Source organism: Coregonus lavaretus, assembly GCF_964263955.1.
Source record: "Coregonus lavaretus genome assembly, chromosome: 37".
Taxonomy (NCBI): domain Eukaryota; kingdom Metazoa; phylum Chordata; class Actinopteri; order Salmoniformes; family Salmonidae; genus Coregonus; species Coregonus lavaretus.
The window spans coordinates 6,361,358-6,382,965 of NC_140024.1; the positions used below are offsets into that span (position 1 = coordinate 6,361,358).

Below are 21,608 nucleotides of genomic sequence, written 5' to 3' on the forward strand. Positions count from 1 at the left end.
ATGGAAGGAGGTTTTCACTCAAAATCTCATGATACACGGCCCCATTCATTCTTTCCTTTACACGGATCAGTCGTCCTGGTCCCTTTGCAGTACAAAACAGCCCCAAAGCATGATGTTTCCACCCCCATGCTTCACAGTAGGTATGGTGTTCTTTGGATGCAACTCAGCATTCTTTGTCCTCCAAACACGACGAGTTGAGTTTTTACCAAAAAGTTATATTTTGGTTTCATCTGACCATATGACATTCTCCCAATCCTCTTCTGGATCATCCAAATGCACTCTAGCAAACTTCAGACGGGCTTGGACATGTACTGGCTTAAGCAGGGGGACACGTCTGGCACTGCAGGATTTGAGTCCCTGGCGGCGTAGTGTGTTACTGATGGTAGGCTTTGTTACTTTGGTCCCAGCTCTCTGCAGGTCATTCACTAGGTCCCCCCGTGTGGTTCTGGGATTTTTGCTCACCGTTCTTGTGATAATTTTGACCCCACGGGGTGAGATCTTGCATGGAGCCCCAGATCGAGGGAGATTATCAGTGGTCTTGTATGTCTTCCATTTCCTAATAATTGCTCCCACAGTTGATTTCTTCAAACCAAGCTGCTTACCTATTGCAGATTCAGTCTTCCCAGCCTGGTGCAGGTCTACAATTTTGTTTCTGGTGTCCTTTGACAGCTCTTCGGTCTTGGCCATAGTGGAGTTTGGAGTGTGACTGTTTGGGGTTGTGGACAGGTGTCTTTTATACTGATAACAAGTTCAAACAGGTGCCATTAATACAGGTAACGAGTGGAGGACAGAGGAGCCTTTTAAAGAAGAAGTTACAGGCCTGTGAGAGCCAGAAATCTTGCTTGTTTGTAGGTGACCAAATACTTATTTTCCACCATAATTTGTAAATAAATTCATAAAAATCCTACAATGTGATTTTCTGGATTTTCTTCCCTCAATTTGTCTGTTATAGTTGACATGTACCTATGATGAAAATTACAGGCCTCTCTCATCTTTTTAAGTGGGAGAACTTGCACAATTGGTGGCTGACTAAATACTTTTTTCCCCCCACTGTATTTGTGATTTTATGATGTCTAGATTGTTACTTTTATCACTACACTGTTGGGAAAGAGCTCACAAGTAAGCATTTCACTGTACTATTTTACATCCGTTGAATCCTGTGCACGTGGCAAATAAACTTTGAAACTTGAAATGATGGCCAGATAACCACTAGCCTACTCCCACCCCTCAAAGTGGCAAATAAGGGACTGTTTGAAAGGGGGGTCATATAAACATTGACTTATTCTATTTTAGAGATAACATACCATGAATTCTGTCTGAAATAGATAAGTGTCAGAGTGAGGGAGAGTGTTATAAACCTTGTCCGGGGAAGTTGGTTAGTATTGAGTAACAGCAGCTGCAGAGGAAGCTCCTAGAAAATTAGGTTAATAAATAAATAAATAAAATCAATTTCAAACCTTGTGCGCCTGCTTCAGGAACCACCATAATATAAAACATAAAAAATATGATTAAGAGAATAAATCATTTTTCATTGTATCAGACATTCATGTCCAAATTGGCCAAACAGGTTCCAAAACAAGGGCATAGGCTCACCTCTTCCTCTTCAAAGCCAGTCAAATCCCAGATGTAATTGAGTCTCATTTGCCTTCTCTTCCAGTGCTCCATGAACATGGCAGCTGGGAAATAAAACACAACCCATCCTTAAATCAGTCCCTCCAGGATTTTGGGATCAAAATGTGTTCAGCAAAATCAACAATTCCCTGCATATTATGCGTAGTCTCGAAAACCAGACACTAGGCAACAGTGACTAGGGTCTGGTTTCAACGATGGACTCTTTTGGCATAGAGGAACTACGTCACTGCCTACGTCACTACTCTATCCGGGGTGGGTCCTCTTCAGACAGAAACTCTCCCAACAAATCACAAGGCAGACATGCCAGAACGTCGCGATTCAAAACCAAAGTTTGAAGGCAAACCTTTGCAGTGGTTTTAGTAAAGGTAGTTAATGCAAACTAGCCACTTGCGAAATGCACTCATTAAAAGTAACTTCTGATCTCCATCTTGCTAGCTACTATTTTGTATTTTATTCAAGTGGATAGAGTACTGACTGATGTCGGCAGTGTTGAAGTTCCTCTATGCCAGGGGTATTCAACCTTTACTTGCCCAGGGATCCCCTCCCAGGCAAACCGGCGGCCCAGGGATCCCAATCATTCGTTAGCAAAAAATAAAATAATATGGCAAGGAGAAGTAATCAACATCTAAAAATAGTTTTTCATTATTTTGACCTCCCCACATAATTGGAAGAGAAAGCGTAAACTAACATAGCCCATAAGCTAGAAAGGTATCTCGAAACTCATAAGAGCAGCTGTTTAAACAAAGGTTAGCAATGTGTTGGCAAAAATGTATGTCTAAGTCAAGAAAGCTTACTAGCAGCCAGTTGCACTTGCCACACTGGTAGCCTATTCGCGGGTGTTTTTTTAAAGCCTATGTCAGATACTCCAGTGAGTGTAATTAGCTCCAATGAGTGTCATTTGCTCAATTTTAGGAGTTGAGCCATAAAGTTGACATAATTAGAAATAAGATATTCTCCTCCTTTCTGCTGTAGGCATGTAATAAAATAAAATCCTTTATTCTGTTGTTGCTAGCGATACATTGGGGAAAAAATGCAGACCCCCTGCAGTACTTTCACAGACTCCTGGTTGAATACCCCTGCTCTATGCCAAAAGAGTCCAACATTGAAACCAGACCCTAGTCACTGCCTAGGGTCTGGTTTTCGAGACTACTATGCAAGGGCTTGCAAATTTGACCAATTACTGCACTATTACCACATAAAATAGTCAAATCACTGCAATATTATCCCATTAAAACTGATGGATCACCGCACTACAAAGAGGACTCGCAATTTCAACCAATCACGGCACATTTACTGCATAATATGGTTCAATCAAGTCACGTCAAAATGTTTTCCTCATCAGCGCACGTGTGACAAATTGGACAATGTTTTTGCATATTGCAATGAAAAATATCAGAATTGCAGCAGTAAAATCAGGCATTTCTGCCCACAAGTATTTTTATTTTTTTTATCACCACGAAATCCTGGATCCAAAAATGAAAATGAAAGCAGGGTGGCTTTGAGACCAGGTTGCCCTGCAGGACTCTGCCTGGTCCTGTGGTCTGTAGCAGATGGGATTGTTTTATTGGCAGAAGATGGGAGAGAACATGGGAGGGACGGCTCACCCCAGAGGGCCATGAAGATGGAGAAGAAGACGGTGGCCGGGTTGTCAAAAAGATGGCTGGCCCTGGCCGTGCCGCATGCGGTCTTCAGCTTCCAGTAGCTGCAAGCGCGGTCACACAGTGGGCACATGGTGATGTTGTTTCTCGGATCACAAATCTCCATGCTGCGTGGGAGAAAAACATTAGTGGAAAGCCTCAGTAAAAGACATCTAACCATAATGATCAGCATCAACTCAGTTACCAGTTTTAGAGGTTATAGAGTCCAACAGCAACGAGGAATGCAATAATGTAATAGTGAAATATTCAACCCTGTTCCAGGGGCCTCGTTTATCAAAGGTGCGTGCGCACAAAAATACTAAATCTTGCCTGCGCCACTTCCCGCAAAGGTAGTTATTTATCAAATGTTGAACTTGACAGGAAAGTGTGCGTATCTCCACACAAATCTCAGACCATGCATATGCACAACTTCTAGTGGTTGATCAACTGTATTGCAAGCAAATGTTGTCATTTTGGGGGAAATGGAGGTGGTTGATGAACAGTAATTATAATATGGTAGGCTAATAAAAACATAGGTCTAATGATAAAACGGATGTATTTGCCATTGGTAAGAAGATCGCATAGCAGCATTTATTTACTGCTACACAACAAATATTAGGCTACCATTTATCCATTGCTCATTTAATAGCCAACCATGCTCGAAAGTAAATAGAATGGTAGCCTATGACAGTATGGGTAGGCTACAGTATTGCTGTGCAATAGAAGCATGACATAATGGCCTATTTCATCTCAGAGCCTATAACAAGGCAGGAGATATGAACAGGAGATAGAAACACAATCATGTATTGATAAACAAAATACTGAACAACAATATGTGTTTTGTATAGAAGTGTTGGCTGTAGGCAGCATTTACTTTTAAATTGTTCAATAGACAATCAATCTTGTAGAATGCCAGTGTTTTGCACCTGGTATAGGCAGCATTAATTTTTGGTTTAAAAAAGTTACTGCAAAAACATACTGCCCACACCTCTACAGAAATGTGATCAAATTTGCCATTGCACTTTCTTTTATAAACTGTCATGGTCCAGTTCCAACATCTCCAAATCATACAGCAAATCAGGGCATTTTTGTTCCCATAAAAAGGTGAGTAGAGGGCGTTTTCTAGGCGGGGTTGTAACGCTCGTTAACGAGCGCAGAAATACAGTATGGCTCTGATTTATCAATGAAAACATGTGTATATGTTGCATACAACAGTTTGTTGAGCACGCAAATCCTAGACTCTCCACAGACGCCAGAATCTAGTGAGAAATGTATGCGCGGTTGACAAATGAGGCCCCTGGAGAGCTACCGTACTGTAGGTTCACTCCAACCCTAATCTAGTGCACCTGATTCTAATAATTAGCTGGTTGATAAGCTGAATCAGGTTCATTACAACTGCGGTTGGAGCAAAAACCTACAGGATGATAGCTCTCCAGGGAATGTCCTGAAGGGATATGTGATCATAAAATTGGTCTGCCGCCCACTCGTTCTGCTCTAGATAGACTGTTTGTGTTGTGGCAATATCCACAGGAGCATTGGTTTAGGGCCAAGGTGACACACTGTCCTAACTGGTAGCAGACTGAGAAGATAAAAGGCGCTACACAGGTAGGGTCGCTTATAGATACATACAGATAAAATACCAAGAACGCACACACTCAAAATGAAAAGCAATAACAAAACATCACGGCATGTCTGTGCCAGGCAACTGTTACAACACTGTATTTAGCAACTCTTACAACAATGGGTTATTGATAAACCATCACTAGTGCTTCCAAGCCATTAGAAATCTAAATGATGGTCTAGGTGTAAGTGCAGTTGTAGGTGAAATTGTTTATAGTTGTGGGTTTAATTGTAGTTGTGGGTGTAGTTGTAGTTGTGGGAGGTCAGTGTACCTGGGAATGTCATTGTCCACAGTGGCACAGCCATACAGGAACACTATGACCCCCACTATGGCAGCAGGGATCAGCATCTGGGTGTAAACCCCCAGCCAGGCAAAGTACAGGCCAATCTTCTCCCCAAAGTACTTCCTGCAGTAGAGGAAAGAAAGCAGCACTGAGTACATACAGTACCAGTAAAAGGTTTGGACACGCCAACTCATTCAAGGGGTTTTCTTTATTTGTACTATTTTCTACATTGTAGAATAATAGGGAAGACATCAAAACTATGAAATAACACATATGGAATCATGTAGTAACCAAAAAAGTGTTCAACAAAACACAATTTATATTTGAGATTCGTCAAATAGCCACCCTTTGCCTTGATGACAGCTTTGCACACTCTTGGCATTCTCTCAACCAGCTTCATGAGGTAGTCACCTGGAATGCATTTCAATTAACAGGTGTGCCTTCTTAAAAGTTAATTTGTGGAATTTCTTTCCTTAATGCCTTTGAGCCAATCAGTTGTGTTGTGACAAGATAGGGGGGTATACAGAAGATGGCCCTATTTGGTAAAAGACCAAGTCCATTTTATGGCAAGAACAGCTCAAATAAGCAAAGAGAAACGACAGTCCATCATTACTTTAAGACATGACGGTCAGTCAATAGGGAAAATCTCAAGAACTTTGAAAGTTTCTTCAAGTGCAGTCGCAAAAACCATCAAGCGCTATGATGAAACTGGCTCTCATGAAGACCGCCACAGGAATGGAATACCCCTAGTTACCTCTGCTGCAGAGTAGAAGTTCATTAGAGTTACCAGCCTCAGAAATTGCAGCCCAAATAAAATGCTTCACAGAGTTCAAGTAACAGACACATCTCAACATCAACTGTTCAGAGGGGACTGTGTGAATCAGGCCTTCATGGTCGAATTGCTGCAAAGAAACCACTACTAAAGGACACCAATAAGAAGAAGAGACCAGCTTGGGCCAAGAAACACGAGCAATGGACATTAGACCGGTGGAAATGTGTCCTTTGGTCTGGAGATTTTTGGTTCCAACCGCCGTGTCTTGTGAGACGTGGTGTGGGTAAACTGATGATCTCCGCATGTGTATTTCCCACCGTAAAGCATGGACGAGGAGGTGTTATGCTGTAGGGGTGCTTTGCTTGTGACACGGTCTGTGCTTTATTAACCAGCATGGCTACCACAGCGATAAGCCATCCCATCTGGTTTGCACTTAGTGGGACTATATCATTTGTTTTTCAACAGGACAATGACCCTACACACCTACAGGCTGTGTAAGGGCTATTTGACCAAGAAGGAGAGTGATGGAGTGCTGCATCAGTTGACCTGGCCTCCACAATCCCCCGACCTTAACCAAATTGAGATGGTTTGGGATGAGTCGGACCGCAGAGTGAAGGAAAAGCAGCCAACAAGTGCTCAGTATATATGTGGGAACGCCTTCAAGACTGTTGGAAAAGCATTCCAGGTGAAGCTGGTTGAGAGAATGCCAAGAGTGTGCAAAGCTGTCATCAAGGCAAAGGGTGGCTATTTGAAGAATTTCAAATATATTTTGATTTGTTTAACACTTTTTTGTTTTCACTATTATTCTACAATGTAAATAGTAGGTGTGTCTAAACTTTTGACTGGTAGTGTACATCAGGAATCAGTTCAGATATGGTGGTTAACTAACATTAACTCAGGCCAATGATATAATGCTTTGTCTGTTTGATTGCTCCAAGACAGTATAGTATATAGTCTCTGTTTGTCATGTCCTAGAGTTTAGAGCAGGATTCTCTCACCTGATTAGTCCAATTGGTTGGTACTTGTAGAAGACACTGTAGCTTGCCCATTCTTCATACAAGATCTGACGAGACAATAACGGGTAAAACAACATTTTAAATGAAACAAAATACTTAGTGAGGCAAATCCATGATGGAAGACAATTTAATTAAATGACTATTTAATCTAGTTTATTATCTTACCTCTGAGACTCTCATTATAGAACAGAGGAGAAGTCGGTTTGGGATCATAAATGATTGAAATTCATCATGCCGATTATGCATTTAAAAAATGCCGATGGGAAACGGTCAGTCCTATCACAAAGCCCTTATGAAATATTGCATGGCCGTTACTAGTCACAGCTGTGCTGTGATCTCAATGCTATAATTGCAGCCTTAGATTTGCCAAATGCAAAGTACAGTACGTCTGTGTGATTGAGTACATCTGTACACAGAATCAGTGCCATTAAGGCCCAGGGGCCGGTTGCATAACATTTTTTATTTTCCCCTGATCTTTTCCCTTAAAGTTTCCTTAAAATGTTTTGTGCAACTGACTAAAGTTAAGTTGAATTCCCCCCTTAAATTAAGTAAAAAAGTTAAGGGTGCCTATGAAGTCCCTTAACTGCTTCATTCAGTATGGATATCAATGTAAACAGCATTTGTGGAGGTGAATGTTGCTTTCATCTGCCCTGGTTACAATAGGAAAACATCATCCAGCTAAGCTACTTAGCTAAACAATGGAAGATGCACAATCCATAGCTACAAAGCTAGCTGGCTAGTTAGCTAGCTACTCTGTAAGCTAGCTTGAAGTGCTCAAAACTAATAGAAACAGGTTGAGAAAGAAGTAACTACAAGGAACGTGGTGTATTATCTTCTGAAGCAATTTGGCTATCCTGTCTTGATTGTAGAAGTTCTATTTTGCTAGCTCACAAAATAAATGCGATCTCTTTGATGAGACGTTTAGTCAGTGAATCAGGCCATCTCCATGGTAACCAGATACTCATTCTTCAGTACATGCCTTCAAACTACCATAAAACCCCTTAACCTGTTCAACTCTGACCCACTCTGGCATTTTCTAAATTACGCATAATATTGTATACTACCTACATTAACTATGTTTCGGTTTCAAAACTATAAGTCCTACAAACACATTCTTAGTACTGGTAGAACGGTAAGAACTGTGGGACTCCGATAGAGGTGTCAGAAACAATGTGACTACTACAGAGCCCAAGATACAGCAGACCGAACAAAACACATTTACATTTGTTTTTCATAGGGTGGGGGTCCCCCCAATTGTCCCCATGTTGGGGAATAAGAGGCTTGAAAGTCTAGGTTTGAGATCAAATATATGTCACCAATTACTGTTCCAAAAGGAATGTAAAAAAAGTATGCATTTCTTTGGGTCAGATCTTTTACGTAATGGTGGCACTCTAAACATGTGCAAATCCCCATTGGAACACAGCCATTTTTAAAGTGCAGGGCTTGTGCAACGTGCCATACCTTCATTTTATACATATGAGGAGAAAGCTGAAGTCTCTACCGATCCATTGATGTAAATATATCCTTTGTCTGATTCCCAGTTTGTCCACTAGAAAGCAGTAGGAGATCACATGACGTCTCTTGGACACTTGAAACTAGTTGAGTCTGGCTTGGGTAGTTTTCTCCTCTCACCCCAAAATGGCACAGTGAATTGGAACAACCGCTAAGAGTTTAACAGGTTTTACGTATGCCTTTACATGAGGATATATTTGAGGGTCTCTATGCAACGTCCTTAAAACCCTTTCCTGCAGTCAAATGACCAAGTGGCCTCATGGGTGGAATGTTATTAATAATATAAATATTTTTCACTATTTCATAATTAATAAACATTTATTTTTTAAACACAGAAAATCCGGTGTTTCTATGTCAACCGGTTTTGTTATATTTCAGTCTTCTGTGATGTATATAAAGTCTAATATTGGGACGCCAACAAAAAATGTAATACATTTCATCATTTATTTATTTTTAAGCTCATAACCATGTGTGTGAGGTGTACACCTTTGTTTCAAAGTATATTTGTTTAAGACTACCAAGAAACACTCCGTGACCCTGATTTAGCCCACTGCAGTAAAAGGTTAAACAATTCCCTTAAGTAAGGGAAAATTATTCCTTAAGGTAAACCCTTAAGTATATATCTACAGAGAGGATATATAAATACAAAATTAAAAATGTCCCTCTATGTCGAGATCACAACTTATTTATCTCATGATCACTACATAACAAAAGTTGTTTTGTCGAGATCACGAGATAAAAGTACCCCGCATCATCCATTCATTTGTTCAGATGCACAATAACCACCTCACCAAGGAGCCCTGTGGCTGCGTTGATTGCAATGTGGGGCATTTAAGCCCTGAACAATGCCTGACAGGTTGCCTTGTCTCCCAGGCCGTGTGCCGCCCCCAAGACCCCAGCCAGTCGCATGCAAGGAACAACGCAGCTAACTTGGCTAGTCTTGTGAGCTAGCTAGATAGTCTTGTTAGCTAGCAAGCTAGCTTGTTATCTGTGCTGGTTGTTAACTTGCATAACTGATATGTGTATGAGGGACACATGTTTTGTGTTAATATTTAAAAATGTACAGTGAGTGAGCTCCATTCCTGACAGGCTGATCACATTAAATTTCAGCTTCAGAGGTTGGTAAGTCAGGATGCTGCCTTGTAGGCTGTTTCATAAGTAAGGCTCCTTTCAGGCAGATTACCTGTCAAAATGCTTTATAGGCAGATGCATATCTGATCCAGGGGTTGAGCTCTATTCCTGGCAGGCTGATCAGATTCAATAGCAGCGTCAGAGGTCGATAAGCCAGGATGCTGCCTTGTAGGCTGTTTCATATGTAAGGCTCCTTGCAGACAGCATACAAGGCAGCATCCTCACTTATCAGCCTCTGAGGCTGCTATTGAATCTGATCAGCCTGTCAGGAATAGAGCTCACCCACTCAGTAAACTTAAATTATCCATATAACATGACGTGTCCCATACAATTATACACATATCAGTTATGCAAGCTAACAACCAGTATGGATAACAAGCTAGCTAGCTAGCTAACAAGACTACCTAGCTAACTAGCTAGCTCGCTCGCTCACTCACAAGAGTAGCCAAGTTAGTTGCGTTGTTGCTTGCATGCGATTGGCTGTGGTCGTTGGGGTGGCGCACAGCCTCAGAGACAGTGCTGCCTTTCAGGCATCGTTCAGGGCTTAAATGCCCCACGAGCTCAGAAGCTCTTAGCCAAGGTAAGGGATATTTAGCTTGCTAACATTCTAACTTAGAACCTGATAATGAGCTCCAAACACAAATAAAAGCATGATGTTAGCATGAAATTTACCATCCCTTAGTGTATCAATCAATAGAAACGTACGCGCTGATCCACTGTGGGCTCTGCCGCCTCAGCCATAATGACAATCTATCATCAATACCTCCACTCCTATTTATAGAGTTTATCTCGTGATCTCGACAAAACAACTTTTGTTATGTCGTGATCATGATATAAATAAATTGTGATCTCGATAACGAGGGAATTATTTGTATTAATATGTCCTCTCTGGACTTCCGTACTTAAGGGAAACACTTAAGATGTTTTATGCAACTGGGCCCAGGATCAGCATGTAGAGACAGGGTTCTGTGGTCTGTGTCGTCAGTAGGCGGTTCAAGCTCAAGGTCATCCTTGAGCATCAAATGTTATTTAGACGACTCTTATATTGCTCCTCATTAGTCGCTAGCGTGCATCTACATGAAATTATATAAGTGAATTTCACTGTTGGTCTCATGTTGCACTCCACTGCCTGTCAGACATGAGGTTTCACTAATAAAATGCCATCGCTCTCAGGCAGGGAAATGGGCACCCAGGGGTCTTGCCATCAGAGCCTCACAAATATTATATTTTTACTGAACAGTAGTCCCAATGGCACAGCACCAAAAAAGCTTCAGTAGGTTACTATCCTCCGCCCCAATGGCCCTGTCTGTTCCCAAACAGAGCGCCCACTTTGCAAGACAAATTAGTGATGCCTGTGACTCATCATAGACCAGCCTAGCGTAAAAGAACACAGGACTGGAAAAACAACAAACCATGATACAACACATAACGACATCAACTCTGAAATGTGATCATGCCCTCATCTCAAGGACATAAGTAATTTCTGTGAGCATTCAATTTGCTCTGTGCACCGGACTACAGCACATGGGTGGGAAAAAACATACCACTGCCATATGGCAGCTTGGAAATTGAGTATTTCTCTGAGGCTTTAGGATTTTCTTTGCTCTGGGCGTAAATTGCTTAGATTCGACCAGACTGATTGTCGTACAATGCTTGAGGATGGTGAAAAGGGATTAAGCCTGTTGCCGTGGTGACACTTTCAATACATACAGTATAATTATTCTCTAAGCCAAAAGGGGCTTTTCCTCTCCATCGCTGCTAAGGGCTTGCTTTTAGATAGCGTTTGAATTCTGTGCTTTAACCTTTTCAATATGCTCTGTCACTATCAACAAGACATTCCTGTCCTCACAAAAAGAAAATGGTTTATAACCAATGATTTGCTCGTCTCACCTTTCTGTCATTGGCCTCCGCCCCCACGCCGTCAACATCCCCCTGCAAGACAAGTAATGACACAATGAGTATTGTCTGGTCACAAAGCGCCTGGCTTTGCATGGGTATTGATATGTGTGGTAATACACTCACATCGTGAAGAGGGTACGCAGCAGTGTAAACACCATTGCCAAGGAGACTGGTGATTCCTGTAAACATTTTCAAGAGATCAAATTTACTATCAAACAGAAGGCACACAATAGCAATAATATTATACTACAGCATCCTACATGTAGTGCTGTCTATAAAGGTATTTTAAATGGGATAATAAGACAGATGTCATTTACACCCCTACAGGATCAGAATGAATTGTAATATTCCTAAGAGAGAGGGGACATGGCTTGGCTTACCCATGGTGTATTTGGCTTTAGTGCATCTTGTACGTTTCAACACTTCATATACCTAAACGGGTAAATAACATGAACATTTAAAAAAATACCTCTGCAATGTATTAAGATGATCTCAGGTAATCATCACATCCAAATAGGGCAGAAATCCTGTCTTGTGCCATGAATGTTAAGAAATTGACCTCTTTAAATTAAACTCCTGGCCATTAATGAACAACTCTAAATGCATTGATGGACAAGTTGTTTTCAAGCTTCACAGCGATCTCCAAAGTCATTATAGCTCAGTATTGATGTTTCTGTTAAGTGGTAAAGTTCTACACCATCTCCACTGGGAGCAATCTATGCTGATTGAGAAAGAATCCAATGAAAAGTTAATTACATTAACAAATCATAAATTTACTTGTGGTGTGAAGGGCTTTTTATTGTCTTGTCCATCATTCAAGCAAATCTATAGTACTTACTATTGAGGCCCTGGTTTTGCTGTCGAAGAAAGACTCTCTGTCTGAGAGATCAAACCTGTTAATACAGAAGACAGAGGAGCCTTTTGTCAGGGGTTTATTTAAAGGGCAATGTACTCAACCAGGAGAAAGTATGTTGGTGTTCCATGCAGACATACAGTGGCTTGCGAAAGTATTCATCCCCCTCTGCATTTTTCCTATTTTGTTGCCTTACAACCTGGAATTAAAATTGATTTTTGGGGGGTTTGTATCATTTGATTTACACATCATGCCTAACACTTTGAAGATGCAAAACAATTTTATTGTGAAACAAACAAGAAATAAGACAAAAAAACGAAATACTTTGTAGAGCCACCTTTTGCAATTACAGCTGCAAGTCTCTTGGGGTGTGTCTCTATAAGCTTGGCACATCTAGCAACTAGACATTTTAAGGCGAAACTGCTCCAGCTCCTTCAAGTTGGATGGGTTCCGCTGGTGTACAGCAATTTTTAAGTCATACCACAGATTCTCAATTGGATTGAGGTCTGGGCTTTGGCGAGGCCATTCCAAGACATTTAAATGTTTCCCCTTAAACCACTCGAGTGTTGCTTTAGCAGTATGTTTAGGGCCATTGTCCTGCTGGAAGGTGAACCTCCGTCCCAGTCTCAAATCTCTGGAAGACTGAAACAGGTTTCCCTCAAGAATTTTCCTGTATTTAGCGCCATCCATCATTCCTTCAATTCTGACCAGTTTCCCAGTCCCTGCCGATGGTTTGCGCCAGACATAGCGTTTTCCTTGATGGCCAAAAAGCTCAATTTTAGTCTCATCTGACCAGAGTACCTTCTTCCATATGTTTGGGGAGTCTCCCACATGCCTTTTAGCGAACACCAAACGTGTTATTATTATTATTTTCTTTAAGCAATGGCTTTTTTCTGGCCACTCTTCCGTAAAGCCCAGCTCTGTGGAGTGTATGGCTTAAAGTGGTCCTATTGACAGATACTCCAATCTCCGCTGTGGAGCTTTGCAGCTCCTTCAGGGTTATGTTTGGTCTCTTTGTTGGCTCTCTGATGAATGCCCTGCTTGCCTGGTCCGTGAGTTTTGGTGGGCGGCCCTCTCTTGGCAGGTTTGTTGTGGTGCCATATTCTTTCCATTTTTTAATAATGGATTTTCATGGTGCTCCGTGGGATGTTCAAAGTTTCAGATATCATATCAGTTTTGTAGGTACTGTACGTGGACAGCAATGTTTTTTTGTGGCCAAGATGTCATACACATATTGTCATTAGTTAGACCAGACATACAATACAAGGTGGTTACAGGGAGAATATGGTTGCAACATGTCTTGGTAGCTAGTGTTAGTCAGCAGCCTGGCCTACACAATGTTCATTGAGAGTCAGGAGCTCAAAATAGCCTGTAACCTCTATGCCCACTCTCTTGAATAAAACATAGCTCAAAACACATTATAATATTGTGCTTTTCACAATACATAATATTCTAACATCCAAATGCGGATTAGCTATTCCCTGAACATTAGAGGATAAGTCTCTGTTTAAAAATAATATTGAATCGTAGTATTACAAACATCTTGGTTCAGATTTTGTGCCTGTTGATTGCACCTCTACATTATTACCGTAGGGCACAGTGGGGACATTAGCCATGAAAAAAAGCTCAAGACTGGCAAAGACTGCGGGGGTAGAAGAGGGCCATATCACATTATGGGGAAATGCACCTACTGAGATTAATAATTATAGGTAGCAGCCTGTATCATTCATACATAATCACATCTTCTGCACATTTAGTGCCTTGCAAAGTATTCATCCCCGTTGGCGTTTTTCCTATTTTGTTGCATTACAACCTGTAATTTCAATGGATTTTTATTTGGATTTATCTAAATGGACAAAATAGTCCAAATTGGTGAAGTGAAATGAAAAAAATAACTTGTTTAAATAAATTCTAAAAAATAAATAACGGAAAAGTGGTGCGTGCATATATATTCACCCCCTTTGCTATGAAGCCCCTAAATAAGATCTGGTGCAACCAATTACCTTCAGAAGTCACATAATTAGTTAAATAAAGTCCACCTGTGTGCAACCTAAGTGTCACATGATCCGTCACATGATCTCAGTACATATACACATGTTCTGAAAGGCCCCAGAGTCTGCAACACCACTAAGCAAGGGGCACCACCAAGCAAGCGGCACCATGAAGATCAAGGAGCTCTCCAAATAGGTCAGGGACAAAGTTGTGGAGAAGTACAGATCAGGGTTGGGTTATACAAAAATATCCGAAACTTTGAACATCCCACGGAGCACCATTAAATCCATTATTAAAAAATTGAAAGAATATGGCACTACAACAAACCTGCCAAGAGAGGGCCGCCCACCAAAACTCACAGACCGGGCAAGGAGGGCATTCATCAGAGGCAACAAAGAGACCAAAGATAACCCTGAAGGAGCTGCAAAGCTCCACAGCGGAGATTGGAGTATCTGTCCATAGGACTACTTTAAGCCATACACTCCACAGAGCTGGGCTTTACGGAAGAGTGGCCAGAAAAAAGCCATTGCTTAAAGAAAAAAAAAAAGTAAACACATTTGGTGTTCGCCAAAAGGCATGTGGGAGACTCCCCAAACATATGGAAGAAAGTACTCTGGTCAGATGAGACTAAAATTGAGCTTTTTGGCCATCAAGGAAAACGCTATGTCTGGCGCAAACCCAACACCTCTCATCACCCTGAGAACACCATCCCCCCAGTGAAGCATAGTGGTGGCAGCATCATGCTGTGGAGATGTTTTTCCCCATCGGCAGGGACTGGGAAACTGGTCAGAATTGAAGGAATGATGGATGGCGCTAAATACAGGGAAATTCTTGAGGGTAATTAATATATTTCATATATGCTATTGCAAAAATTATCATTTGGTTGTGTTTATGAAGGTCTAAGGTAACAGAATACTCTTTCTTTTACTCTCCTGTCTCACTGTTTCATTTGGTAGTGGCGGGGGAACCTACGCAGTGCCTATCATTCTGGCTTTTTTGTGCTTAAGCCTAGAAGGTGTAGGTTATTCAGGCTGAGGCTCAGAATCAGAAGAATAATCAGAGCTGTCATGATCAATTTCTTCCCCGCCATCAGTCATTTTCATTTGGATCTTGTAGCATCGCTAACACAGCATGTGCATCCATTCGTCTTGGTCTTCTTGCCATTGTAAATTACGCACGCTCTCACTGTGTACTCCAAGTAGGCCAGAGTAGACTGATAAACCTGCTTAGATTTGGTGGACTGAAATAGGGTACATAACATTTTGAGTTTATAATTAGAACATACTAATACAATTGAATGGGCCGCCCTGTTCTTCATTCATAATTGGTGATTGCATAATTATGCATTGTTCGCTTCCCTTCGCTTGTCAACACACCCATCCTCCCAATCATACATTCTTAATTTATTTCATCTGTTGTTATATGTGTGAAATTAGTTTCGAGGCAATTATTGGTGTAATTATAAACTGGGCACGGCCATTTCACTGTTGGGAGAAGAAGCTGAGCAGGCCCTACTATTGTGAAAAGGAGGAACAACGGGGGAAAAACATCAAACTGGTTATAACTCCAGTTCTGTTTTTCATATTAAGATTCTAACAACGGTACATTTACATTTTAGTCATTTAGCGTGTTATATAGACTTATTTAGGAAAAGTCAAGGACGGAGGGGGACAAGACTTAAAAAATGGCAGAGTAATAATTGTTTTAAATTCATGAGCAGTCAAAATGACTGCTTTAGTGGTTCTAGTGGTTCTAGTGTTAATAACGCCATTTTCTCTCCAATTTCGTGATATCCAATTGGTAGTTACGATCTTGTCTTATCACTGCAACTCCCCAACAGGCTCAGGAGAGGCGAAGGTCGAGTAATGCGTCCTCCGAAACGTGATCCACCAAGCCACTTCTTAACACAATGCTCACCTTAACCCTGAAGCCAGCCGCACCAATGTGTTGGAGGAAACACAGTACAACTGATGACCGAAGTCAGCTTGCAGATGCCCGGCCTGCCACAAGGAGTCGCTAGAGTGCGATGAGCGAAGGAAAGCCCCTGGCCAAACCCTCCCCTAATCCGGACAATGCTGGGCCAATTGTGCGCCGCCCTATGGGCCTCCCAGTCACGGCCGGCTGTGACAGAGCCTGGGATCGAAACCCAGGCTGTAGTGGCGCCTTAGACCGCTGCGCCACTCAGGAGGCCCCTACTGTAATGATTGCAATAGCTATACTGTAGCATTGTACCCATGTCTTGCATTGCAAATATATATCTTCCTTATTGCATGACACACATTTCAAGCCACGTTGAATTTCTCACATCCATAGTACAGGAAGTACACCCATTAACCTTTGAGCTCCGCAAAGTTGATCACGTCAGAATGTGCTTAATGTTCAATGCCACATGTCTCAGTGCTACTACTATACTCACAGGTGCTGCTTTTCCCTGGAGAAAGGGTGGGAGAGATGCTTCACATTTTGGGGTCTATTCGGCTCCACTTTAGGATGAAGTGGTGCAGTCACTTTGTGGATGAACAGATTGATCCTCTCCACCACATCACTTCCCTGTTTGACCTCGTACACCTGAAGAGAAAGGGAAAACAGGAAGAAAACATGTTGAGAAATGAGTGCATGAAAGGCTTTTAGTTACATAATTCTTATATCATTTACATTTTAGTCATTTAGCAGACGCTCTTATCCAGAGCGACATACAATTAGTGCATTCATCTTATGATAGCTAGGTGAGACAACAACCCATCACAATCTTATCAAGAACATGTTCCCTCAACAATGTGTTTATCAGCAACATCAGTGCTAGTAGAACAAGAAAAGTGAATTTTTTTCTTTTTTGGGGGGAGGCGTCGGGGCACTGTGAGAGTTCTTTAAGTCACCCTTCAAAGAAATAGGGTTTTAGACGTTTTCGGAAGTTGGGCAGGGACTTCGTTGTCCTGACTTTAGGGGGAAGCTTGTTGGGATGCAGGCCTCCCATAGAAACTGACCAGAGATCCACAGTGATTCATCTAAAGGCAGATCATACCTTTTTGGTGGGCATCTTGAGCTTCATGAATTCTGCCTCCCGACAGAGCACATTCCAGGGAGCATGGATCTTCAGGAAGCCAATTCCCGGGATTTTGTTCTAGAAAACAGAGAATGTTGTGTTGAATTTTTTATAAATAAGGCAAAAGGTTTGCATGGAAATTTTACGTGTGCTGAAATAATTTTCCCCTGTTTTATCTGCATGATATATACGTCTCTAGAATAAAGCTACCTTCACATCTCTAAGGACTAATCAGTCTCTCCAAGGCACAGCAATGCTACTGCAGCATGGCAACTGCAAAAAAGTCGCAATGCTACAGTAGAAAGGATTGTTGTCGGTTAGAGTCAGCCAAAGGCTGTATCCACTTGAAAAGAAAACAATGTCTCATAGTCAAATATATCGGACTAATGTTCTCTCTCCACAATCTCCTCTATAAAAAACAACTGTCGTTATGTAAGTCCCTCTCATATGCTCCTGACCCACTTCCTCACACCTCCCAGCCCACTTCAGGGTCCTGGCCCTGTCTGTTGAGAACACTGTGGCAGACTACACTTTCCACAGCAATATCAAGCAGAGCCCTTCTATTTTTGGGCTCTGGTTCGATTATCCACAAACAACCCTCATTCATGGACAAAGTAAGTTAATAAAAGAAAACAAGTAGTGTTGAATACACTATGTACAGACTTACTCAACAAAGCATAAGGATGTTGTGAACAAGTATGAAATCATTTTGGATTTGCCTTAATATCACTCAAAACAAAAGTTCTCCCTTGTGAGCAACAATCACTAAACGGTAGGAGACCTCTTCATGCATGCAATGGGAACCCAACTCCCACAGAACCACATGCCTCCTACCATTTTTCTGCCAAAATGTCACGTAACAGACACTACGAAACACATAAACAATAAAATATAGAACAGGAAAGACATGTCAAATCTTTACTTAAGTGGTTTCAGTATTGTTTAGCAAAATGGAGTGGTTAGGAACTATGGCCTTACCATTAGTCTTTCATACAGGGCAATTTCCCATGGTTTTTAAATCCCAAACATGTTTTATACTGTAAAGGTATTTCAATCTGAATAGGAGACACAATGTATCTTGTGTCTTGATCAATGTAATGATTTATGATAAATGAGTAATGATTAATGGGTCAATAGCCACTCTCTATGGTGTATGTAATAACCTATGACATTAGGCCTCTTTTTGCATGTAAGGCTGAAAATAATTACTCCCATTGTAGAGAAAATATATTACACATGCTGTCCTTTCTTATCAGATATACAGTACCAGTCAAAGGTTTGGACACCTACTCATTCAAGGGTTTTTATTTATTTTTTACTATTTTCTACATTGTAGGATAATAGTGAAGACATCAAAACTATGAAATAACACATATGGAATCATGTAGTAACCAAAAAAGTGTTAAACAAATCAAAATATATTTTCTATTTGAGATTCTTCAAAGTAGCCACCCTTTGCCTTGATGACAGCTTTGCACACTCTTGGCATTCTCTCAACCAGCTTCACCTGGAATGCTTTTCCAACAGTCTTGAAGGAGTTCCCACATATGCTGAGCACTTGTTGGCTGCTTTCCTTCACTCTGCGGTCCAACTCATCCCAAACCATCTCAATTGGGTTGAGGTCAAGTGATTGTTGTCACGCCCTGGCTCTGGGGACACTGTTATGTTGAGCCAGGGTGTGTAGATCTATGTTCCGTATTTCTGCGTTGGCCTGAGTGACTCCCAATCAGAGGCAACGAGTGTCAGCTGTTTGCTGGTTGTCTCTGATTGGGAGCCATATTTAATCTGTCGGTTTTTCCTTTGGTTTTGTGGGTTCTTGTTTCTAGTTGGTTTAGTTTCACCGTGAACTGTCACGTTACCGTCTTTGTTTGTTTTGATCGTGTTTTCGCTCATTAAAGAGTATGTTTGCCTGCAACGCTGCGCCTTGGTCTACTCCTTACCCTGACGGTCGTGACAGAAGAACCCACCTAAACTGGACCAAGCAGCGTGAAGAGGAGAGAGGAAGGACCTGGGATCAGTGGAGTAGGAGTTTCGACTGGGCCCCGCTAAGTGAAGAGAAGAGAGGCTGGTCTATGGAGCAATGGATTAAGAGTTTCGACTGGGTCAAGCCAATTGAGGAGCTGAATAGCGGGAGTTGGAAGCAGAAGAGTGAGAGTCTGGCGAGAACTAGGGAGGCCTGGTCCACGGGGAGGAGAGAACCCCAGAAAATTTTTAGGGGGGGGCTCACGACGTGGACGACGGGGCAGCAGGAGGCCGCGATGGAGCGGTCCAGCGGGTGTGCAGAGGAGGCCGCCAGGTTAAGGGGGCCACTGGTCACAGAGGAGAGGGAAAGTGTGGAGGCACGGCGAGAGGTACTGGGGTGTGTTACCAGTCCGGTCCGGCCCGTTCCTGATCCCTGCGTAGGGCCAGTGGTGTGTGTCCCCAGTACGGTCCGGCCTGTTCCTGTTCCTCGCATCGAGCCTGTGGTGCGTGTCGTCAGCCCGGCCCGGCCTGTTCCTGCTTCCCGCACCGAGCCTATGGTGCGCGTCGCCAGCCCGGCCCGGCCTGTTCCTGCTCCCTGCACCAAACCTGTGGTGCGCGTCGCCAGCCCGGTCCGGCCTGTTCCTGCTCCCCACACCAAGTCTGTGGTGCGTTTCGTCAGCCCTGTCCGGCCCGTTCCTGCTCTCCGCACCAAGTCTGTGGTGCGCGTCGCCAGCCCGGCCCGGCCTGTTCCTGCTCCCCGCACCAAACCTGTGGTGCGCGTCGCCAGCCCGGTCCGGCCTGTTCCTGCTCCCCGCACCAAGTCTGTGGTGCGTTTCGTCAGCCCTGTCCGGCTCGTTTCTGCTCTCTGCACCAAGTCTGTGGTGCGCGTCGCCAGCCCAGTCCGGCCCATTCCTGCTCCACGCACCAAGCCAGGGGTGCGTATCGTCAGCCCGGTCCGGCCAGTTGCTACTCCACGCACCAAGCCAGGGGTGCGCATCGTTAGCCCGGTCCGGTCCATTCCTGCTCCACGCACCAAGCCAGGGGTGTGTATCGTCAGCCCGGTCCGGCCAGTTGCTACTCCACGCACCAAGCCAGGGGTGCGCATCGTCAGCCCGGTCCGGTCCGTTCCTGTTCCACGCACCAAGCCAGGGATGCATGTCGTCAGTCCGGCTCCGGCCAGCGGGGCTAGACAGGACCAGGGGTACTTTGGGGGGTTGGAGAGGAAGTGGGGATCGGGTCCAGAGCCGGATCCGCCGCCAAGGCGGAGTGCCCACCCGGTCCCTCCCCTGTGGTATTTAGTTGGCTCGGTCGGAGTCCGCGCCTTTAGGGGGGGGTACTGTCACGCCCTGGCTCTGGGGACACTGTTATGTTGAGCCAGGGTGTGTAGATCTATGTTCCGTATTTCTGTGTTGGCCTGAGTGACTCCCAATCAGAGGCAACGAGTGTCAGCTGTTTGCTGGTTGTCTCTGATTGGGAGCCATATTTAATCTGTCGGTTTTTCCTTTGGTTTTGTGGGTTCTTGTTTCTAGTTGGTTTAGTTTCACCGTGAACTGTCACGTTACCGTCTTTGTTTGTTTTGATCGTGTTTTCGCTCATTAAAGAGTATGTTTGCCTGCAACGCTGCGCCTTGGTCTACTCCTTACCCTGACGGTCGTGACAATTGTGGAGGCCAGGTCATCTGATGCAGCACTCCATCACTTTCCTTCTTGGTCAAATAGCCCTTACACAGCCTGTAGGTGTGTAAGGTCATTGTCCTGTTGAAAAACAAATGATATAGTCCTACTAAGTGCAAACCAGATGGGATGGCTTATCGCTGCAGAATGCTGTGGTAGCCATGCTGGTTAAGTGTGCCTTGAATTCTAAATAAAGCACAGACAGTGTCACAAGCAAAGCACTCCCATACCGTCACACCTCCTCCTCCATGCTTCATGGTGGGAACCACACATGCGGAGATCATCTGTTCACCTACTCTGCGTCTCACAAAGACACGGCAGTTGGAACCAAAAATCTCAAATTTGGACTCATCAGACCAAAGGACAGATCTCCACCAGTCTAATGTCTATTGCTCGTGTTTCTTGGCCCAAGCAGGTCTCTTCTTATTATTGGTGTCCTTTAGTAGTGGTTTCTATGCAGCAATTCGACCATGAAGGCCTGATTCAAGCAGTCTCCTCTGAACAGTTGATGTTGAGATGTGTCTGTTCCTTGAACTCTTGAAATTACACAAATTAACAAGGCACACCTGTTAATTGAAATGC

General features: G+C 43.0%; 1 protein-coding gene across 1 annotated transcript in view; it reads right to left on the reverse strand.

Annotated features, from left to right (window-relative positions):
* Nucleotides 1-21,608, reverse strand: part of LOC311111333 (anoctamin-1-like) — a gene marked incomplete at both ends in the record, with an annotated part of 54,489 nt that overhangs the window by 25,097 nt on the left and 7,784 nt on the right. Inside the window, 10 exons of the mRNA XM_084154054.1 lie at nucleotides 1,594-1,676; nucleotides 3,237-3,397; nucleotides 5,162-5,296; nucleotides 6,944-7,008; nucleotides 11,495-11,536; nucleotides 11,627-11,682; nucleotides 11,884-11,935; nucleotides 12,342-12,396; nucleotides 16,765-16,916; nucleotides 17,371-17,469. Coding sequence (XP_084010180.1) covers nucleotides 1,594-1,676; nucleotides 3,237-3,397; nucleotides 5,162-5,296; nucleotides 6,944-7,008; nucleotides 11,495-11,536; nucleotides 11,627-11,682; nucleotides 11,884-11,935; nucleotides 12,342-12,396; nucleotides 16,765-16,916; nucleotides 17,371-17,469 — 900 coding nt within the window. The remainder of the gene's footprint in view (nucleotides 1-1,593; nucleotides 1,677-3,236; nucleotides 3,398-5,161; nucleotides 5,297-6,943; nucleotides 7,009-11,494; nucleotides 11,537-11,626; nucleotides 11,683-11,883; nucleotides 11,936-12,341; nucleotides 12,397-16,764; nucleotides 16,917-17,370; nucleotides 17,470-21,608) is intronic.